Raw genomic sequence first — 21,845 nt, forward strand, 5'->3', positions numbered from 1 at the left:
CTGTGTTCAACCTGGGGAGGCAGTTTGTGGGCCTGTTAGGAATACTGTGGGGCTTACTGCACATCTGTGCATATATCAAGGACAATTAAGGCTCTGTGTCTATCACGAAGGTCACAGATTCCGTAACTTTCCGTGACCTCTGCAGCAGCTAGTGTCGCTGACCCCAGAGCCAGCTGCTCAGGTGGCCCCACGGACAGCCAGATCAGCCACTGCTCAGGCACCCGGCCAAAGAAACCACTTGGGCATCTGGCCCCGGGGACCGCCCAAGCAGCAGCCAGTGTGGTTGGCCCCAGGGACTGCCTGAGCAGCAGTCCCAGGGGTGGCCACCAGCAGTGGTCCCAGTCCTGCCCCTCCACAGGCAGCCTCAGGGGTGGCCGGAGAAGCCGCTGCTCAGTGGCCCCTGGCAGCAGTCCCAGAGCAGCTGCTTCCCCCCCTACCTCACCCCAAGCAGCGGCCTACCCCCCAGGCCATCCTTCAAAATTTAGTCAGGGGTATTTATAGTATAAGTCATGGACAAGCCACAGGCTGTGAATTTTTGTTTATTGCTCATGACCAGTCAATGACTTTTACTAAAAATACCTATGACTAAATTGTAGCCTTAATGACAGTGCACCTATTACTATGGGGGTGGGGGGGGTTTGCTGTACATTTACATTTGCAGTACTGTTTGGCAGTGATACGATGGGTAGTGAGTGTACAAGACCACTATTTTCATGTTTTGTAAACTAACAAAGATGAATTACTTTCGAAACAAAATAGTTTTACTGACTGTTTTCATGAAGAATTTAAAAGGAAATACATTGTAACTTTAAAAAATTAAGAACCTTAATAAATTAACCAAAGGCAGAAACACTGATGTCAACTGTAGCTACACATAAATCAGCTGTGGCTCTCGCAGGTCAGTGTATGTGAAGCTATGGTTGTCCAAGCTTTCCCTCAGCGTGGCCCTGAGGAATGCTGAGGGGACATGTAGGAAGGCACTATGCTGTAGCTCTCCATTGACTGCAATGGCAGTCGAGCCCGGGACTATTGAACTTGGAGGGCAAGGGTCTGCATTTGCTTTGCTCCACATGGCTCCCAAACTCTACAGGGAAATGAAAAGCAGACAGCAACTCTCTCTCCCTCTCAGTTGTAGCACTGCCTGTTCTAATGCAAATAAATTAATGAAAGCTCAAAATTTATGTCCCACTAATTTGAGTCGCACCATCCCTGTAATGGAAAATTTATTTACTTACCTGAGGTTCCTTCCCCTGCATCAAGCTTGCCCATGCTCAATTGGCAGGACTGCGGTAGAGTCCAACACAAGTCCTGGCTCACTGCACAGCCGGATCCCCCAGCAGCTTGTCCCCCATATTTCTCCTCCTCTTCCTTGTCCACTTCCTTCTCCTTGCAGATCATGGCAGGGCCTGTGACTCAGGCTCCTCAGAGGTATCCATGGAGGCGTGTGGGGTCTCTGCCAACTATGCAACTATTTTTAAAAGCATCATGTCTGTGGCTCTGCACCCAATCGATTGTTGGCCTCCCTGGCCTTCTGGTATGCCTGCTGCAGTTCCTTGGTTTTCCTGTGCACCGCTGCTGGTTCCTGTTATACACCTTCTCCTGCATCCCACAAGCAATCTGCTTGTCGATGTCTTAACAGCTGGTTAAAAGTTGCACAGCCTCTTCTCCCACAGGCCCAGGAGATCCAATTTCTCCTGTCTACTCCAGGCAGGAGCACATTTGAATTGTGTAGCCACATAATCAGCTGGACTTTTGCACGCAACAATGGATTGCTGTTAGGTGTGGTAGCTCAGCTGGGCATTCAGGAAAAGGCATTTCAAAAATTTGCACATTTTAAAAGGAGGGGACTACCGGTCTATGAGACACCTGAGCAGTGGAGCTCACAATTGTGACTAGAGGTCAGTGTCACTTATTGAGAAACAGTTGCTGAAAAAAAAACTGTTATGGTTGACACTCGCATTACATTGACCTCCATACGTCGACCATGGTTGTACACTGCTCAGGGAGGTGGTGTTAGTATGTTGGCATAATGGGGCACTTATATCGGTGGAGACACATTTCAGTATAGACACATGCATAACTAGGTCAACACGAGGCAGCTTATGTTGACCTAACTTTGTAGTGTAGACCAGGCCTTAGACATCCAAACCCTTGCTATAATACGGTTTCTTGCTAGAAATATTTCTACAAGCATTTATTATTTCAGTATTATGCTACCTATTCCTAATACCACCTCCTTTGGGGGAGTAAAACATTTCTTATTCCAAAGATATTGTTAGTAACATTTATAATCCTCTACCAATATTTCTGTATTTTCAGGCAATACCAACCTATCTACATTCTCTTTTTATTTGCAATTTCTCCTGCACTGCTTGCCTGGCAGTAATTTCATGGATCATAGCACTGCAAGAGATTAATAGAATCTATATAACAATTTATATTGAGTTTCCATCAAGTTGCAGGCCACAGCACTGTTCCTTGTATACATTATTCTCTCATTCCATTCTTGTTCTTCTATTTGGAAGTCAAAAGCTTTTCCTCTCATTTATCCTTACCAGTTTAGTTTGTAAGATTTTATATATTCTAGCTATAACTCCTTCCCAATGAGAGTTCAGGCCCCGGTCCTGCAAATTATCTACACAAGCAGAGACTTGTTTCTATATAGGGACAGGGGTCTGCTTTTCACACTTTGTGGAAAAACTACATTACTAATAAGGAGAAATTACAGAGTCTGTCTGCCTGTTTCTTACATTATTCAGTGTAATAAATTCTCCATTCTCAAAGAAGTTACTGTCATCTTTTTTGGCACTTTCTGCAAAGTGCCTTTCCAACTACAGAAACACTCTGAAGCGAAGATATATGTTCACTAACTGGAGTTACTTTATATGTAATAGAAAAATTGGAATAAAAGCCCATATTTCTAGTATTGTTATCATTAAGGAATTTATGTTTATATTTTTTACTCACACCAACAGAAGAGGCCTAAGATTTCAACTGAATTTTTCTTCACCCATCTGAATCCAATTAAAAAAAAAAAAATCTATATTTAAGTCACCAGCTATAATTCAAACAAAAACAGAAGACAACATAGTCAGGATTTTAAGCATAACTCAGCAATGCCTTCCTCCACAGAACAGAGATGGTACCACACTATTCCTAACACTTTACTGGCATAATTAGTATACTTATTTTTTAAAACTAATACAGAAAGTAAGACAAATGTTGAAAATGGAAAAGGGTGTGAAATATGTAAACACTGGGGAAGGGCTTACAAACTAGCACACAAAAAGTAACATTGTTACAAACTAAAGAGCAAAAGTAATGGAGATGGCAAATTAGGTTATGGCAAGGAAACAAAGTATTTAAAAACTGAAAACAGGAATAAGAAAGTGTGCATGGTCTGTCTTGACTGTTAACTCTTTGGAGAAAGGACAAAGGTTTTATGTTTTTGTAAAGCACCTAGCACAATGGTGCTGGATGGAAGTTTGTCTGAAACACCCCATTCTGTTAGTGGATGTAGATCTTGCTGATAAAGATTTAAAAGGGTTCTGCTGAGTCATTATCCCACCTGAATATAAGGGAGTAGAAGTGGCTCTTTGGGAAGAGAGGATCTAAGGAATAGGCTTAGCAGTCAAGCCCGCAGAGGTTTAAATTGAACTTAAGGCATATTTTTCTTTATTTTTTGTGAATTTTAAAAAAAAGTTTCAGAAACAGGTGAGTTTGAACTCAAAATAGCATGGGTACGCTATGTTTATAAGGCAGACTGGAAAAGGCAACAGGTGACACTATATAAAGAGCAATAAGATGAAGTACAAACCAAAGTCACATTGGCTAAAATACTAAAATAAGTCAGGGGGGAGGGCGGAAATGCTTGCCAAATTACTCTTGCATCTCTGTACCTGTTGTTCCTTTATGTTGACCACAGGCTGTGAGGCAAAGTTGGCCAACGATTCCAGCACCATAAGTTTGATTTGTGTCTCACAATGTGAATGCAAAATACAAATGTAGGGAGTAGGCAGAAAAAGGCAAGACAAGAAAAATAGTGGCCAATTTTCAAGCAAAGCAATCTGAGAAGACAGCGAAAAGTTCCCTCTGTAGGACTGCTAAGACTCCTCCTGCTGGATTTCAACATCCAAAAATGCTCTTAAGATTTTTGCTGCTCATACCATTTTGTCTGGATTTCAAATCAATATACAGATATTAAAGCAGACTTTGCAAATGTAATTTAAAGGCACGATTTCATTCCCTTCAAGGACAGGGGCTATCACAATTTTGGGTAACATGTTCTAGCCTGCCATACAAATAAAGAATCCACCTGAATTTTATAACCCCCATACCTAAGTCAGTAGGGGACAATAAACTAATACTATTTATAAATCACCATCGACATGTATGGCATTTACAGACAAAAATAAATTACAGGTCCCTGCTCCAAAGAGCTTATAAACTAAATTAACTTTTATATACATTTATCTAGATAAAGTTTAACTTTATTTGTTCACTAATTATTATTGTTACATCTGTCTTAGAATGCAATGGATTGTAATACAAATGTAACTTCTGTACGTACCTCAATATTTCTGCTGAAACCGCTTGGTAAGTTCTTAAAGCAACATTCAAAAGCCTTGCTTTTTCTATTACACAGATATTAGGAAGTCCTACACTTAAAGCCCAGACCAAACCTCAAGTCTAATGTTACTATGTTTACTGTACTCACTACCTGATATACACTAAGAAATGAAATTACTATTATTGTGGTTCACCAGTCTGTCATTAAAGAGGTTTACCAAAAAAAAAAAAGAACATTAACACACCTGCCTTTAGACTACCACTTTAGAACATTTTTAGAGAGTGTCATCTACTGAAAAGCAGAACACCAGCCATTAATCTGGATTTCCAGAACTCTTGCTATCTACTTTTTTGTAAAGTGACCGGAAGCTGCACCAATTCAGGCTGTGATATTTTAAACATTAAGTAAGTACAGTTGAAACTGGTCAATATTTGGGTGGGAAACCTTTAAAGAAAAGGAAGATGATGAAGGAAGTGTGTTGGCAATTCATTAAATGGTAGCTTCCTTTGGATCACTTTTCTGTAGGAATTTACCATTTTCAGAAACATAAAACCAAGGTCCTTACCATTTGTGGTTATTTTAAAGAAAGAAGAAAAAGGTCATAGAGGACTTCTTCTTAAGGTTAACCCTGATATTCCCCTGCAACTACAACTGGATATTCTTCATTGTTTACCCTGAACAGTTGTGCAGTGTTACTGTTTTGTCTATATCTATCTATAGATCTATATGTCTATATACATAATCTTAATAAATGCATAAAACTATGTTAAAAGAACATTCAGGTTGAAAACTCAAGCATTCAAAAGTTAGGAAATGCCAGAATTAAGGTTGCTCATGTAATCTTAATTTGACCGCTTTATAAATACACACTATAATACAATCCAACTAGATGATCGTGCTATTTTTTTCCACCGACAGAATTCCTGCCTCATTCAGTGATCAGAAAAAGATGGTGCTCACTGAATAAATAGCTATTCAATATTTTTTAAACTCATCAATGTGTCCATGCCTGATACACCTCACATCATCCAAACCTTGCACTAAATACAGAATTACTGACTTCCTCCTGGTGTTTCCATAATGCTCTCATCCTGGTATCCATATGTTTCACAAGCACTAATAAGTTTGTCTTCCCAATACCCAGTTGAGATAGGGGAGCATTATCACCATTTTACAGACTGGGAACTGAGACACAGAGATTAAGCCCAAAATCATCATATGAGACCTGTAATTTTGGATGCCCAGTTTCAGACACCAACAGCCCAGTTTTTCAGAGTACTCAGCATTTTTACAACATGTTTATACAGTCAAAGCACAGATACTGCTGACTTTGGTTTCAGCTGTAAGTGCTTTGCCCTTCTACAAATCAGGCCCAAAGTATCAATTTGGGCATCCAGAAAGTAATGGACACACAACTAGTAGTCAACTGTGAAAAGTCTGGTTTAAGTGGCTTGCCCAGCATCATATAGGAACTCTGTGGCAAAGAATCCAATTCTCCAGGTTGGTATTCAGCTGTTTTAACTATGAGATATCCTTTCTTTCTCTTCCTGCAGTCCTTTGCCTCAGTCGCTACAAAACTTCTGAATTCTAGAACAAATGGGGCCTACAGGCCACAGCCTCAATCACAAAACAACCCTGATGAATTTCCTGAGCACTATCCATTCTGTATACTGATATGGTAGGATCCTTTAGGGGAAAAAAAGTATATCATCATGTTATTAAACACTATCACAATGCATACACACAACTAGGATAAATTATGTGGCTGTACAAGCAAACTTAATTCTGCCATTTCCTAAATTTTGAGTGCTTGACTTTGCAACTTAACATTCTTTTAACATAACAAAAACCTTAAGTTTTTGAAAAAAAAATTCCATTAAGTGAAATTATATTGACCTCCATGTGAGTCACTGACAGCCCTAGAACCTTTAGATCCATAGCACAGCTTCAGCTAACAGCGTAACTGGTAGCAAAAACAGGCTATTATCCTCTGTGGACCAACCACTGCAGAGGGGATGAGACATTTCACCAGTGGGTTTCACAGCTATTTGCTTGGGAGCAGAGGAATGTTGGGACTTACCAGTTACCGTCTGGTGCCAAAGCAGCACCCACCAGCAAGGAGAAGCAAGCACAGGGAAAGACCTCCTAAATATTGGGTTAAAGCATACTTGGAGATAGAATATTCTGAGATTTTTGCTGCTAGCCTCTAACAAACCTCTACTGAGCATGCATGAACAGCAATTTCCAGAGACTTATAAATCCACTAAATTTGGGAAGATTTTCACAGGGATGATAAAAAGCATATGTCTGACTCCAGAATGACACCCCTATCAAATTTCAAGTCCCTGCTCCAAATCTTGGAGGTACCAGAGCTTCTCAATGAAGATTTGTAAGAAGTTTTTAACATTGGCAAAAGGGCTTACTTTCCCATAACCTTGCTTTTTTGGAAACAGCTGAACTGCTTTTGCTGAAACTTTTCCAGAGTTTAGCCTGAGACAGACAATCGGCATAGAAAATTTTGGCACATACAGTTAAAGTTCAGCAAAGCTACTGAAAACGGGGTCTTTTGGCAAATGTCAAGCAACCCTAACTTTAAGAAAAACAACAAGGAGTCTGGTGGCACCTTAAAGACTAACAGATTTATTTGGGCATAAGCTTTCGTGGGTAAAAAACCTCTTCTTCAGATGCATGTTTTTGTGGATACAGACTAACATAGCTACCCCCTGATACTTGACACCTAACTTTAGGAGTCACTGCCAGCTCCACCTGTATTATACACACACGTAATGTTACAAATGTAAAGATAATTGAGCAATTTGGGATTGCTAGGTGAAATGCACTGTCAGTTATACCTGGAACAAAATCTCTTTGTTTTTCTGGTATGATAAACTATATACTTGGTTGTGACTCATACCACAGAGAAACTAGAAAACAGGCCATATGGTTTTCAGGATAATTGTAAACACCCAGTCTAGTACTGAGGCTCCCCCAATGGAAATTTAAATAGAGGGATCTACGGAAACAGGTAGACCTCCAAATTTCCTCTAATGGAGAGGTGCCTCTCCTTACAAGTTGAATATAAAAAACATTAAAAAAAACCCACATTCTCTACAACAGCTCTTCGTAACCCATGTTGGACAATTACTCTATTCTGCACTCTAGGTTTCTCCAGAGTACACATTTGCTTCTAGATCCCAGAGACAGTTACAAACTTACACATCCCCACCAAGCATGATAACTATATCTTGCATCAGGGAACTAAACATCCTTCTTACTATACCTTTTACAATTCTGTTGCACAGCCCAGACTGCAACTTAGTCCTTGCAAGTTGCATGGTAAAGTCTGTTATGCTACAGACTAAATACTTTTTCATGTGATTATATGTAAATGTAGCGGATATATTTTCAAAGTTTAAATTTAAATATTTAATTTAAAACCACATAAATTAATGGCTCATTTCAAAATACAGAGCTCTTTATTCCTTTTTATTTTGTAAATTAACTTTATAAACAAAGCAACTCAAGACACATAATTTGAAGTGCACAATAATTTCATACACAAAAACATTACTTGCCTTCATATGGTGTGTCCGGAGGTCCTGCTATTTCTCCTCTTAATTCTGTAAAATTCTCATCTACAAGATCTACTTTAATTTGATTTTTGCTCGTCTTAAAAATAAACAGAGAAAAACAGTTATGAGTAAGTTATGTTTGATACACACCTTCCCAAAAAATAAAGTATTCAATTTTTAGAACAGATTTCTAAAAACAACCCATTTCAGATAGCTATGTTGCAGTTAATTTAATTTAAAATATAATCTTATGCAGCATTACAGTTCTCCAAAGTAGTATTTATAGAACCACTAACATAGACAAGGGTATTCAGGAGTATGTGGAGTATCTGAAACTACTTCTAATTTTTAATTGACTAGATTTAAAGTTGACAGTGACTCCCTAAATAGCTATTCAGTCTGAATACCTTAAACAAGACAAGAAATAAACTCAGTCAGAAATTTTAACTTGATTATGCTTAATATATCACTTGGAAGTGTACTGTTCTGTTTAAAGCAATCACCACCTTCACTGGAATACAGCAAGACGTCTCAAATAGTGTACTGACCTATTTTTTAAAACAATACAATATCCTAAATATTAACATTAAAGGAAATCTTGTTTAAAAGCACTTTTTCCATAGACTTCAGCGTTTCTCAAATATGGCCACTAGAGGCTTTTCTTGCAGCCACAACCACCTGAGTGGGGATTGGGGGGGGGGGGGGGGGGGCAAGCATTTGTCCCTTCCCTGGGTCTGCAAAGTACAGTATTTGTATGTTTGTTAATATCACTTTTCACTGCCTCCCAGCTAGCTAACCAGTCTGCTGCTGTGAAAAGCGATAACATACAAATATCACTTTTCACAGAAGAGGACTAACTAACTAGCAATTCTATTAAAAAACAAACCAAAAAAGCAAAAAGAACAACAAAAAAAGACAAGAACATGCAAAACACATTATTGTGTTTCTATTCTGTTTAGAATAGTCAATAAATCAATAAAGAATAGAGACAACTGTACGTTGTTGTTATTGAGTCTGCAACAAAACCTTACATAAATAAATTACAACGATTTGGACCGGTATATGTGTATATTTACTTGTTTTTCCTAAAGCTAGTTAAGTTTTTTGGAAAAATTGTCATATTGGCCACCAGCAAGAGTTGGTCGCCGCACTTTGAGGCCACCAAAAAATTTGTTGCGAGAACCCCTGCTCTCAGACAACATTTAGGTGCAGGAGCTACTGGCTATTTGTCACCTCCTCCCTGACTACACAGTTCCTAAGACAAATTTTCTTGGAGCTCTGTAGGTTAATTTCCAGTTTCTCATAATGGCATACTTAGATACTGTATGATGTATGTTTCATAGAACCATTTATTAAAAGAGTTTAACCAAAATTACACTTTCCATTCAAATTTGTCTTTCATCTCAGAAAAGAGCAGGAATAAAATGTATACATGTGTTCAAAAAAAATTTTTTTTTTAACAAAACAAACTACCCATGGAAAAATATACACCTAGATTATTTACAGGTGAAATACTAGAGGGCCACACACTTTGTTGCTTCTCTCGTCTGAGCTCTTTGCATACACCATAGGCTCCCTGAATCACTCCATTTCTCCCCATAAGCTGTCTGTGTGCCACTCTCCCATTCCCATCTATTTCAGAGACTCTTGAAACCCCTACCCCACCCTTTTCCCCATTTCAGGATCTCTGTGAACACCCCCTTTCCTTTCACCATTCTTATTTCTTCTTTTTGTTTGGGAGACAAGTCATTCCAGATGACAACATTTTAAACTATATTGGGAGGACGGACAAAGTTATGCTGTAAAGTATTAATAGCTGCCCATTCTCTGATCTATAGATAATTACAGAGCTGGTGGAAACTACTGGGTCTGCTAACCAGATGCAAGGGGCTCCATGTGTCCATTTCCCCCTTCCAATTTTCCAAATCTCACCAAAATTAATACTATTCTGCCCACTGATGCCTAGAACATTTCCTGATTTTTGGAGTTGATCAGATGTGGAATTCAAAGGTTATCACAAAAGACAAACATTAGGATCACGGATATCAAAATATACATTTTTTGAGCCAAAATTCAGTTTCCAAACTAACAAATGAAACAGATTTTATGCCTCTCTTCTATTTACAAATATTCCTATTTAGAACTTAGAACAGGTATGATGGTGACACCAGCTACAGCGCCATAGCAGAGGCTGAGTTTTCACTTCAAAAGAAGGAATTAAATCACTTCTGTATGGAAGAATACAATATATCTTTCACAAAATAACTACTCTGAGTATTTAAGTAGTTAATGAATTTTGAGAATTTACAAGTAAATCTGTCAATTGTTTACAAGTTACAATTAATTTTAAACGGATGCTATAAAAATTTAGCACTCTGTCAGATCTTTTATCATCCAAAATCATCTCAGCTCAGGTATTATTTACATAAAAATGGCAATGAGGTAACTGTTGAACAGATCTGATCGTTTATTAAAAGAAATTTTTAGGAATTTAAGTTTAATATTTTCCATTAATCTTCATAAATGAAAATTTCTCCTTCAGCAGAGATTGAAGAATAGTGGTTTCAAGAAACTTGAATCACCCTCTTTTAAAATGGCTGCCACCTCGTATGATTCTGAAAAGATTTGACTCAGGCTACCTTTAGTAAAGTTGGCCTTCTCAAAATAGCTGCCATCTCTCATTTGTTCTCAATGGGACTGAAGACACAGACTGCCCTTAGCAAGGATGATTACTGCCTCCATTTACCTGCTTCCCTGTCTCTTGACAGCCTAAGGGGCCACCGTCTTCCCTAAGGTAAATTTCCAGACAAAAACTGCTTAGTTCTAGATTAATATTCATCTGTTTCTTTTGCTGACAATTTGTATTTAATATTTTCCAGTTCATTTATCTTTGACAGAGACTATTTGTATAATCACATTGAACACTATGGTTAATATTGTGAAACAAAAGGAAATGGACTGTTTCAGAATTTGCTATTTTAAATGTCCACATTTTGAAGCTCAGAGACCATTTGATGACTTTCTATGCCCCAATCACCGCTAAAAATCTTTGGTAGGAAACCCTGGGATTCTAATTAGATATTTGAAAAGAGCCATCCTTAATGAATCAATGCGTTAGGATCACTGTAACAATGTTTTTGTGATCCAACTGCTAGTTTACCACCACCATTTAACCAATACAATGGAATTCTAAGGACCACTTCCATATACAGCCATCACTTTAAAGGATCCCTATGGAAAGTCTCAAACAATTTTATTCTTCTATTTGTTAGAGACCATCTCCACACAATTTTTTCAGGGCCTTTGCGTAGTCAATTAATTATGGCAGATTTCATTCCAGAGCTGTGCTCACATTAGTGTGTGATGCTGCTACACAAACATGTTTTGCAAAACTCTAGAAAGAGTTAGTCACATCAGCACACTAGGTTCAGCTCTAATCAAAATAGAAAGTCTCAATGCTTCTCAAATGGGAATGGACAAAATGCTATGGAAGAATATTTCCTTTTCCTGCTTCCAAAATATTTTTGCTCTCCATTGAATATAGTATTAGTCCACACTAAAAATTAGTAACCTCTTTAAAAAGGTAATGCTGAATTATATCCCACATTTACATGTGAGTTCAATCCTTAAGGGGGCCATTTAGGGATTTGGAGCAAAAATTGGGGATTGGTCCTGCTTTGAGCAGGGGGTTGGACTAGATGACCTCCTGAGGTCCCCTCCAACCCTATGATTCTATGAAATAAGAATCAGACCCAGGCTGTGTTAACTGATCAGAATTCATTAATAGGATCCAGACATGATCTGAATTGCCCACAGAAATACAGAAAGATTTTATATCATCCCTGCTTGCAACCATAATTTGTCAGCAGGGTGTGAATCTAACACAAATGTAATTTTACAAAATATAAAGACATATTTGTGTTTTGACATACAATTAATTATAGATACATCTTGATTAGAAGGCCATATAAAATTATATCAAACTATATTTGAGAAACTCAGAATACAGTACATTTTTCCAGACTTAAATTATTGATCTGCTATAGTATCGAGAAACCTCTTAAGAGTTCAGTATAAGCACTGTAACAATTCTTACAATACTTGTATCCCTACAATATTATAGTTCCCCAAAACTACTTCTGCAGATATTCTATGGCACTAATCTGAACTAAACAAAACCTAAACTTAACAATTTAAACAATCAGTCCTTGTTGTGGTTAGAGTTGATGGAAAAAAAAAAAACCAAACAACAACAACATTTTGGGTTAACTCCAGAGCAGAAACAAAGTTAGTATCTTTAAAAAGATGTATTAACCTTATGCCAAATTATTGACAGAAGATGAAAGGGAAAAAAGCCAGGAAATGCAAGTTCTGCAACACTTGCCACTAACACAAGAACATACTAATAAAATGGGATTATGTTCAATAATATATTGCTCCCCTAAACATTTCTCTTTCCTCCCTCTCAGACAAAGACACACACACACCATTTTTTTAAAGTGCTAAATGAAAACTATATATACACACACTTAAAGCCCATACGTCAAGAAATTTTGCTAGCAAGTTTCCTTCAGACCAAATGTATAACTCAAAGCCTAAAAGCATAGATTTACCATGAAATTGTTGACAAAATTAATAATTACAAATAGCTACTAAAACATAGGGGAAACGAATGGATCAGCAGCTTTGAGGCAGTTGTAGTGTTTCTACTTTGTTTGTAAGGTGGCCTATATAAGTAATTTTTAACAGTACATTTTCCAAGCTCTAATAATATCAGAAATATCTAGTGTTAAATGTCAGAGCAAGCCCAATGTGGTGTGCCTGGTGATCAGCATTAGCAAGAATACAAATGTTTAGCTCATGAAGTGTAACTGAGCAATTCTGCCATGTAAAAGCCCACCAGCAGAACCAGTGGTGACATTATACCTGGGTTGTACTGTATTTACAAAAATTTGTATTACAAAGTTTGTAATTAAAAATTTTATAATGAGAATCTGCATTAATACATACCCCATTTTGGACATTAAAGTTGACTGGAAAAAACCTACACATCAGCCATGCCTCTGTATAACATACTACAAGTTTATTACTGGAAGATGACAGTATGCAGATAAGTAGCACGGTGTGGGCTGAGCTAGAAATGATCTTCCATTTATTTTTAAATAAATTCTGTTTGCCAAGAGTGACATAAATGACCCTACACCCTTGCATCACAGCAACCCCCATGGTACATTTCCCCCACTCCAAATGGATTCCTGACTGACCAGTAGCAATTGGGGGTTGCAAGATTCCACAAAGCAACCACCACTTGGCTTCTTCACTGTCACTGCGGATCTCATTTTGGTGTCGCTGCACTGGAGCTGGGGTTAGCTCCGCACACAGATCCAGGACTGTGACCTTGCATGTCCAAAAGTTTTACAGCCACAGCTCATCATCCCAAACCTACATAATGATGCAATCCCACCAGTAAGTGCTTGTTTCTCGGGCTGAGAATCGGCACTCCACTATCTGCAGCTGTTCTGTGAATGCCACCAACAACTTTGAACTGTTTCTTTCTATGTCCCACAGCAATCTGGCCTCCAAGGAATTGTCATGTTCCCAATGGCTCCACAAATACTGCAGAATCAGACATCCCATGCTCACAGCAATCATGACAATAGCACAGAGCTCTGCAGGGTCCATGTTTCTCACAAAAATGGCAGATGTGCAGGTGTGACCCGGATCCTAGTGGGGAGCCAGCTATGATCACTCAATTAGGGTGAACTAAAAAGAATGGGGCAATCACCATAAAGCTGGTGGATATTCCAATACTTAGATTTACCAAGCCAGCATACAACAGCTTTATTACCTCACTTGTTACTCAGAAGTGCAAACAACACATTTCCCTTAAAGTGATCCAGCCTCAGGCCTCCATCCAGGTACCAACATCAAATATGATGAAAATTTCTGTAAATTTTATTTCATCATATAAAAGAAAAGATTCTACCAATCCCAAAGGAGCGGACACATTACCTCCCAAGTTAATGAATGTTTCAGATCTTACTCAAATACATGCTACAGCCAATTCTTATTAACGAAACTAAAATTTATTAAAAAACAAAAGAGAGGGAGTATGGTTAAAAGATCAATATACATACAGACAGGAGTTCAACTCATTGAGGTTCAGATTCACAGCAGAGATGGTGAGCTTTGTAGTTGCAAAGAGTTCCTTTAGAATTCAGGTTTCAGAGTAGCAGCCATGTTAGTCTGTATTCGCAAAAAGAAAAGGAGTACTTGTGGCACCTTAGAGTCTAACAAATTTATTTGAGCATAAGCTTTCGTGAGCTACAGCTCACTTCATCGGATGCATTCAGTGGTAATTCACTGAATGCATCCGATGAAGTGAGCTGTAGCTCACGAAAGCTTATGCTCAAATAAATGTGTTAGACTCTAAGGTGCCACAAGTACTCCTTTTCTTTAGAATTCAGTTGTTAGGTCACAGTCCAATGTCCAAAACTCATATTCAGGGCATACCAGCATAACTGGGACCTTGGTCTTGTCACTCAAACTTCCCCTGATGAAGTCTAAGCAGATCTGAGATGATAGACTCATGACCCAAGGATCTTTTATACAATTTCATGTCTTTTGACAAGTTGGAATTCCTCAGGGAACAAAAGGTAATTAATTAGTATGACTTTGAAGGAGGTCCATCACCGGTACTTAGCTATATGAATTAACATAAGGCCATTTGCTTGTTCCTCAACCATTCACACGACATTTCAAAGAGATGAATACTGAGATATCCCACGTTTACAATTCATTTACATTATAGGATGTTCTTTAGACCTCTGAATTAACAGAATACAGCACCCTACTCATACATATGTAAATACAAAAAATCCACAAACATTATTTCCCCACACATCTTCTGCGAGTTATTTATTTTGCAGGATGTTTAACCCTTTCTAGCCATGAGTCCCAGCAGGTTTGCAGGGATTTTGAAAAGAGGCACAAAACATTATGGAATGCAGATGAAATTATGGGATGTTGAAATCATGTTCCCAGTCATCCCTGCGTGACTCAATTGCCCCCACGAGACATTGCAAAACTTTCCCAAAACACCCTGCGCTAGTTGGTGGCAAGTTGCACAGTGGGATAGCACCCAGACTGCACAGCTCTCTGCATCAAGGCAAGCACTGCTAGTGAGGACCCAACAGCCAACATGAACTGTAATGTCAATATGCAAAAGCAATTTACTTACTGCGGTGGCTGCATATAGATGTAATTTAGGTTGACAATTTTGTAATGTCCCATTAAGTTTCTTCTGATGCCATTAAAATAACCTTCATTCTCAACCTCCTGACCACCTCCTCCCAACCACATGGCTTAAAGCTGAAAACACTCATTGATTTAAAACTTGTCAATGATTATGTAAGGGGTTTTTTTTTCATTATATTATCCAGGCAGTCTGGGTCCCTTCCCCAGGCTTCAGTTTCCATGACATTGTCCAGGCAGCCCAGCTAAGATCCATTTTTGCCTCACATGTGTGTCAGGTAAGGAAGGAGTTTATAGCAGTTTCACCAGCTCATCTTTCTGGGCCTCAGCTGTTGTGGTGTTCGCCAAATAGCCCAGCTAACCAGACTACCTTTTTGGCTCCCGTACCCTCCTTGCATGCAAGATGAGACTCTAGTTTCTTATCTCCCTTCTACCTGGCTCAATGGAACCCTCCAGAGAGAATGCACTGTAATTCAGTTAATGCCCTCTTTTACAAAAAGTAAGAGAGCAACAGACCTGCAGGCAGGTCCCAGAAGGGCCAGGAAATAAAACAAAATGTCAGGTGCCTGGGTGAAGCAAAATACAAATTCCACAGCAACAAAATCTGGTGACTTGTTTGAGAAGGATGGGACGCCTCAGCAGTCACTGTTTCAAACTCACACTTGATTCATGCTTTCAAGTTGGTCTCTGCAGCCATAAAGACAGAATTTTTTTTTTTTAATTGAGATTTTGGAGCACAATTCTGTGGTAATTTCCATGAGCACTGAATTGCGAGGCACTGTTTATGCATTACATTGACGTTGAGGGACACTTGCTCAGAGTCCCCAGATTTGCACTCTGGGACACAAGACGAGTTCTTGAGTGTTTCTCTTTGTCAGCCAATTGAAGTCAGAGTTTGCTTACCTTCAAGACAGTGCAAGGCTCATCTTTCAACTCAATCATACGCTTTGGAGAGGAAATAAGTTGTATTTCCAAGGTTGGGGTGGTATTTCAAGTATTATTTTACATTGCAGCACTATTGCTGTAAATACCAGTGTTTGGAATGGGACACTCCATTGTTTTAATTGATATTGCCCTCTGTGGGAATACTGCGGCTTTATTTAATGTAAATGCACCCAGATGCTAGAATGATAGGTACATGTTTAATAAATAAAAGTGACCAGTAAGGTTTTACAAAAATATTTTCCTCCACAAGAGGGAGAAAATACACTGCTAATCTCCTTAGAAAACCAAGTATAGGAAAGGTAACTCTCTAAGAACCTGAAAACTCAAGTGTAGACTTCCTGGTTTCCTCTGTTAAAGGTTTTGTCTCAACTAGGATTCAAAGTGGGCTGTTACCACGTGTCAGGGTCTTAATGTGTGGATGAGATGATTATGTAAGTAGGAGGGGTTTAGATTTATTAGGGACTGGGGAAATTTTGGGGAAAGTGGGAGCCTATACAGGAAGGATGAGCTCCACCTAAACCAAAATGGACCCAGATTGCTCGCATTTAAAATTAAAAAGGTCGTAGAGCAGTTTTTAAACTAAGGGCTGGGGGAAAGCCAACACGTGTGGAGGAGCACATGGTTCAGCCAGCGACATCCCTTAGAAGAAGATCTATTAATGGAGATTCTTTATGTCCCAGGAAGGAGGAGAGGATGGAAGATGATAAAATACAGGTAGGATCTGATGAGAAACAGTCAAATGAAAAAAACTACCATTCAATTATACGATGTAATGACAGCGAACCAAAAAGTGACAAGTTTTTAAAGTGCTTGTATGCCAATGCTAGAAGTCTAAATAATAAGATGGGTGAACCAGAGTGCCTAATTTTAAATGAGGATATTGATATAATAGCCATCACAGAAACTTGGTGGAATGAGGATAATCAATGGGACACAGTAATACCAGGGTACACAATATATCAGGAGGACAGAACGGGTTGTGCTGGTGGGGGAGTGGCACTATATGTGAAAAAGCATAGAATCAAATGAAGCAAAAATCTTTAATGAACCAAACTGTACCATAGAATCTCTATGGATAGTAATTACATGCTCTAAGAACAACAACATAGCAGTAGGGATATATTACCGACCACCTGAAAAGGACGGTGATAGTCACTGTGAAATGCTCAGAGAGATTAGGAAGGCTATTAACATTAAAAAACTCAATAATAAAGGGGGATTTCAACTATCCCCATATTGACTGGGTACATGTCACCTCATGACAGGATACAGAGATAAAGTTTCTTGGCACCTTAAATGACTGCTTCTTGGAAAAGCTAGTCCTGGAACCCACAAGAGGAGAGGCAATTCTTAAATTTAGCCTTAACTGGAGCACAGAATCTGGTCCAAGAGGTGAATATAGCTGGACCACTTGGTAATAGTGACCATAATATAATTAAATTTAACATCCCCGTGGCAGGGAAATCACCACAGCAGCCCAACACTGTAGCATTTAATTTCCGAAAGGGGAACTACACAAAAATGAGGAGGTTGGTTAAACAGAAATTAAAGGGTACGGTGCCAAAAGTGAAATCCCTGCAAGCTGTATAGAAACTTTTTAAAGACACCATAATAGAGGCTCAATTTAAATGTATACCTCAGATTAAAAAACAAAGAACCAAAAAAGTGCCAGCGTGGCTAAACACCAAAGTAAAAGAAGCAGTGAGAGGCAAAAAGGTATCCTTTCAAAAGTGGGAGTTAAATCCTAGTAAGGAAAATAGAAAGGAGCATAAACTCTGGCAAATGAAATGTAAAAATATAATTAAGAAGACCAAAAAAGAATTTGAAGAACAGCTAGCCAAAGACTCAAAAAGTAATCCCAAACAAAAATTTTTAAGTACATCAGAAGCAGGAAGCCTGCTAAACAACCAGTGGGGCCACGGGACGATCGAGATGCTAAAGGAGCACTCAAGGACGATAAGGCCATTGAGGAGAAACTAAATGAATTCTTTGCATCAGTCTTCACGGCTGAGGATGTGAGGGAGATTCCCAAACCTGAGCCATTCTTTTTAGGTGACAATCTGAGGAACTGCCCCAGATTGAGGTGTCATTAGAGGAGGTTTTTGAACAAACTGAAAAACTAAACAGTAATAAGTCACAGGGACCAGATGGTATTCACCAAAGAGTCCTGAAGGAACTCAAACGTGAAACTGCAGAACTACTAACCGTAGTCTGTAACCTATCATTTAAACCAGCTTCTGTACCAAATGACTGGAGAATAGCTAATGTGACACCAATTTTTAAAAAGGGTTCCAGAGGTGATCCTGGCAATTACAGGCCAGTAAACCTGACTTCAGTACCAGTCAAACTGGTTGAAACTATAGTAAAGAACAAAATTGTCAGACACATAGATGAACACAGGGGAAGAGTCAACATAGATTTTGTAAAGGGAACTCATGCCTCACCAATCTACTAGAATTCTTTGAGGGGGTCAACAAGCATGTGAACAAGGGGGATCCAGTGGATATTGTGTACTTGGATTTTCAGAAAGCCTTTGACAAGGTCCCTCACCAAACGCTCGTAAAGCAAAGTAAGCTGTCATGGGATAAGAGAGAAGGTCCTCTCATGGACTGGTAACTGGTTAAAAGACAGGAAACAAAGGGTAGGTACAAATGGTCAGTTTTCAGAATAGAGAGAGGCAAATAGTGGTGTCCCCCAGGGGTCTGTACTAGGCCCAGTCCTATTCAATATATTCATAAATGATCTGGAAAAAAGGGTAAACGGTGAGGTGGCAAATTTGCAATGATACAAAATTGCTCAAGATAGTTAAGTCCACAGCAGAGTGCGAAGAGCTCAGTGGTTTGAGCATTGGCCTGCTAAACCCAGGGTTGTGAGTTCAATCCTTGAGGGGGCCATTTAGGGATCTGGGGCAAAAATTGGGGATTGGCCCTGCTTTGAGCAGGGGATTGGACTAGATGACCTCCTGAGGTCCCTTCCAACGCTGATATTCTATGATTCTATGATTGAGGTGCTCGCAGAGTGGTGCGCGTGCCTAGAGTCTCTCAGAGAGAAAATCAAATTTTTTGAAACTGTTCCACATAAAAAAAGTTAGATTTGGGCTAATAGAGAGGTTTTAGTCCAAAAGGGAAGTTGTTGAAACCAATATGAAGAAGTAAAAATAGGTGTTTAGAATGGAATGGCCTCAATGTTTTGAGTGTTGAGATATCACTATTACAAAATTTGTTGCTCCGATTACTCAAAGAGCTAATTAGTTGTATGAAATTTCAGAAAAAGAGAGCTAAGAAGCACATACTTCTTCCTACGTTGGAATCTTATGCCTGGTCTATGCTGAAAAGTTTTACAGGTATAATTATTTTGGATAAGGATCTGACTTTTTGACCAGAATAATTACAGGTAAAAGCATTATATCAGTATAGTTATCCCCCTTCCAGTACAGGAACAGCTGTACAGGTATAAAGCACCTTTATAGCAACATAACTATGTCCACACTGGGTGGGGGGGGAAGGGGGGAAAGGCTGCAGGCATTATACAGCCATAGTTAAACTGTTACAACTTCCTAGCATGGATAAACCCTTACACACGAGTTTTGGTAGGCATCGCTAAACACTGAACACCATCTGAATGACAAAAGCATGCTAAGTACTCTACAGCAGTGGTTCTCAAAGCTGGTCCGCTACTTGTTCAGGGAAAGCCCCCAGCGGGCCAGACTGGTTTGTTTACCTGCAGCGTACGCAGATTTGGCCGATTGCGGCTCCCACTGGCCGCAGTTCGCCGCTCCAGGCCAGTGGGGGCTGCGGGAAGGGCGGCCAGCACATCCCTTAGCCCGTGCCGCTTCCCGCAGCCCCCATTGACGTGGAGCGGCGAACCGCGGCCAGTGGGAGCCGCAGTCGGCCAAACCTGCGTACGCGGCAGGTAAACAAGCCGGTCCGGCCCGCCAGGGGCTTTCCCTGAACAAGCGGCGGACCGGCTTTGAGAACCACTGCTCCACAGGACACAGTGCAAGGGTTCCCTGCACCGAAGAGTTTACAACATAAATCATACAGAAAACAGTAGAGACACAAAGCCCAGATGAAGGAGCAACTTCACAGAGGCGTAAGATTGTATTTTTGTTTTTATACACACTTTTCTCTTTGATGCTATAAAACTGAAAAGCTTCACAGACAAACTGTTTTAATGAGAAATGTTAATAGTCCACTATATGTGCAAATACACAAGATTGTTTACTTCAGACCTGATCCAGCAGTCAATTCCACAAGTCAATTCTCACTGAGGTCACTAATAGTTCTACATGTGAAGAGACTGCAGGATTACCCTTGTTTTAAAAAATTATACTCCTTCCTTCTCACCCACACAGTCTAAGACAAGACACCTTTAACTTCACTTTTAAATAAAAAGAAAACTAACTATAAACTTCTAACATGGAAGGATCTATACTATCTGCTTAAGTAAAATAAAGGAATTATTGATTTGGGATATTTTAAACCATTATAAATGTTATTTTACAATTTGGCCATACATTTTGATTTTTTTTTTTTTTTTTTTTTTTTTTTTTTAGTATGTAGAGTCTGTTACCAACCATATTAGCTGTATTTTAGTCCACAAAATAGATTTTACTCCCCAAACTAAAAATATTCCTAAATCAGAGATCACAGAACAAATGTAGTCAGTCAGTTAGTTACAAGTGCAAAAAATAGACAGGGAACCCAGAGAGCATTGTACAATATCATCAAAATTAATGAACTTTATTACATAACCTTGAGCAAAACTCTTCACTCCTTTTTATGGAGAGAAGTAAAGTTTTGTTCAGAAGTCTGTCAAAAAGTAAGAAGACCCTCAACAGATTAGCTATGAAATATAATTAAATGTATTTTCAAGTATACTTATCTTTTCTCAGGCTACTATTGTTGGCGACTATTGTTATTAAAAAATTACATGGACAGCGTAACAAATCCTTAAAGATTATGAAAGCAGGCTAGAAACTGGTTAACTCTTGACTATAACACTTAAAAATTACATAGTAGATTAATACTAATTTAACAAATCAGAAGGCAAAGTAATTTAAAAACTTGTTCGCACATTTTGACATTAGGGTCCCAACCACTGCAAATGACATCACTTTAAAAAAAAAAAAAAAACAAGATTCCCATCAGCAGCAGTATAAGAAAAGCTAACTGTAATATATCTTTATTTTTAAATACATTTCAATTCAGTGTAATGAAAAGTGTTAACCTAGCAGTCTGAAATTTTCAGAAGGGTAAATCAGATTAAACTAGAGGGTCACACACTTCATTGCTTATGTAGGTGGAACTGAACATCTAGCAGGGTCCTTCACCTCCACTATGACCAGGCCGCTCATCCCTGTGTCGCCATTTGGTCAATCAGGATACAGGGGATGAGAGTCCTGGCAAGGGGGGCGCTGGCCAGATCAGGGGATGAAAGGCTTCCAAGCACCCTGATTTCCACTAAAATCAGGCCCAGTGTCTCCTTTTGGTGCTCTAGGCCAG

General features: G+C 39.0%; 1 protein-coding gene across 1 annotated transcript in view; it reads right to left on the bottom strand.

The window, feature by feature from the left end:
- UBE2K (ubiquitin conjugating enzyme E2 K) overlaps positions 1-21,845 on the bottom strand; it is a 59,359-nt gene that overhangs the window by 26,894 nt on the left and 10,620 nt on the right. The window contains exon 2 of the mRNA XM_074951527.1: positions 8,146-8,239. Within this exon, the coding sequence (XP_074807628.1) occupies positions 8,146-8,239 (94 nt within the window). The remainder of the gene's footprint in view (positions 1-8,145; positions 8,240-21,845) is intronic.

This window comes from Natator depressus, chromosome 4 (assembly GCF_965152275.1).
Source record: "Natator depressus isolate rNatDep1 chromosome 4, rNatDep2.hap1, whole genome shotgun sequence".
Classification (NCBI taxonomy): Eukaryota; Metazoa; Chordata; order Testudines; family Cheloniidae; genus Natator; species Natator depressus.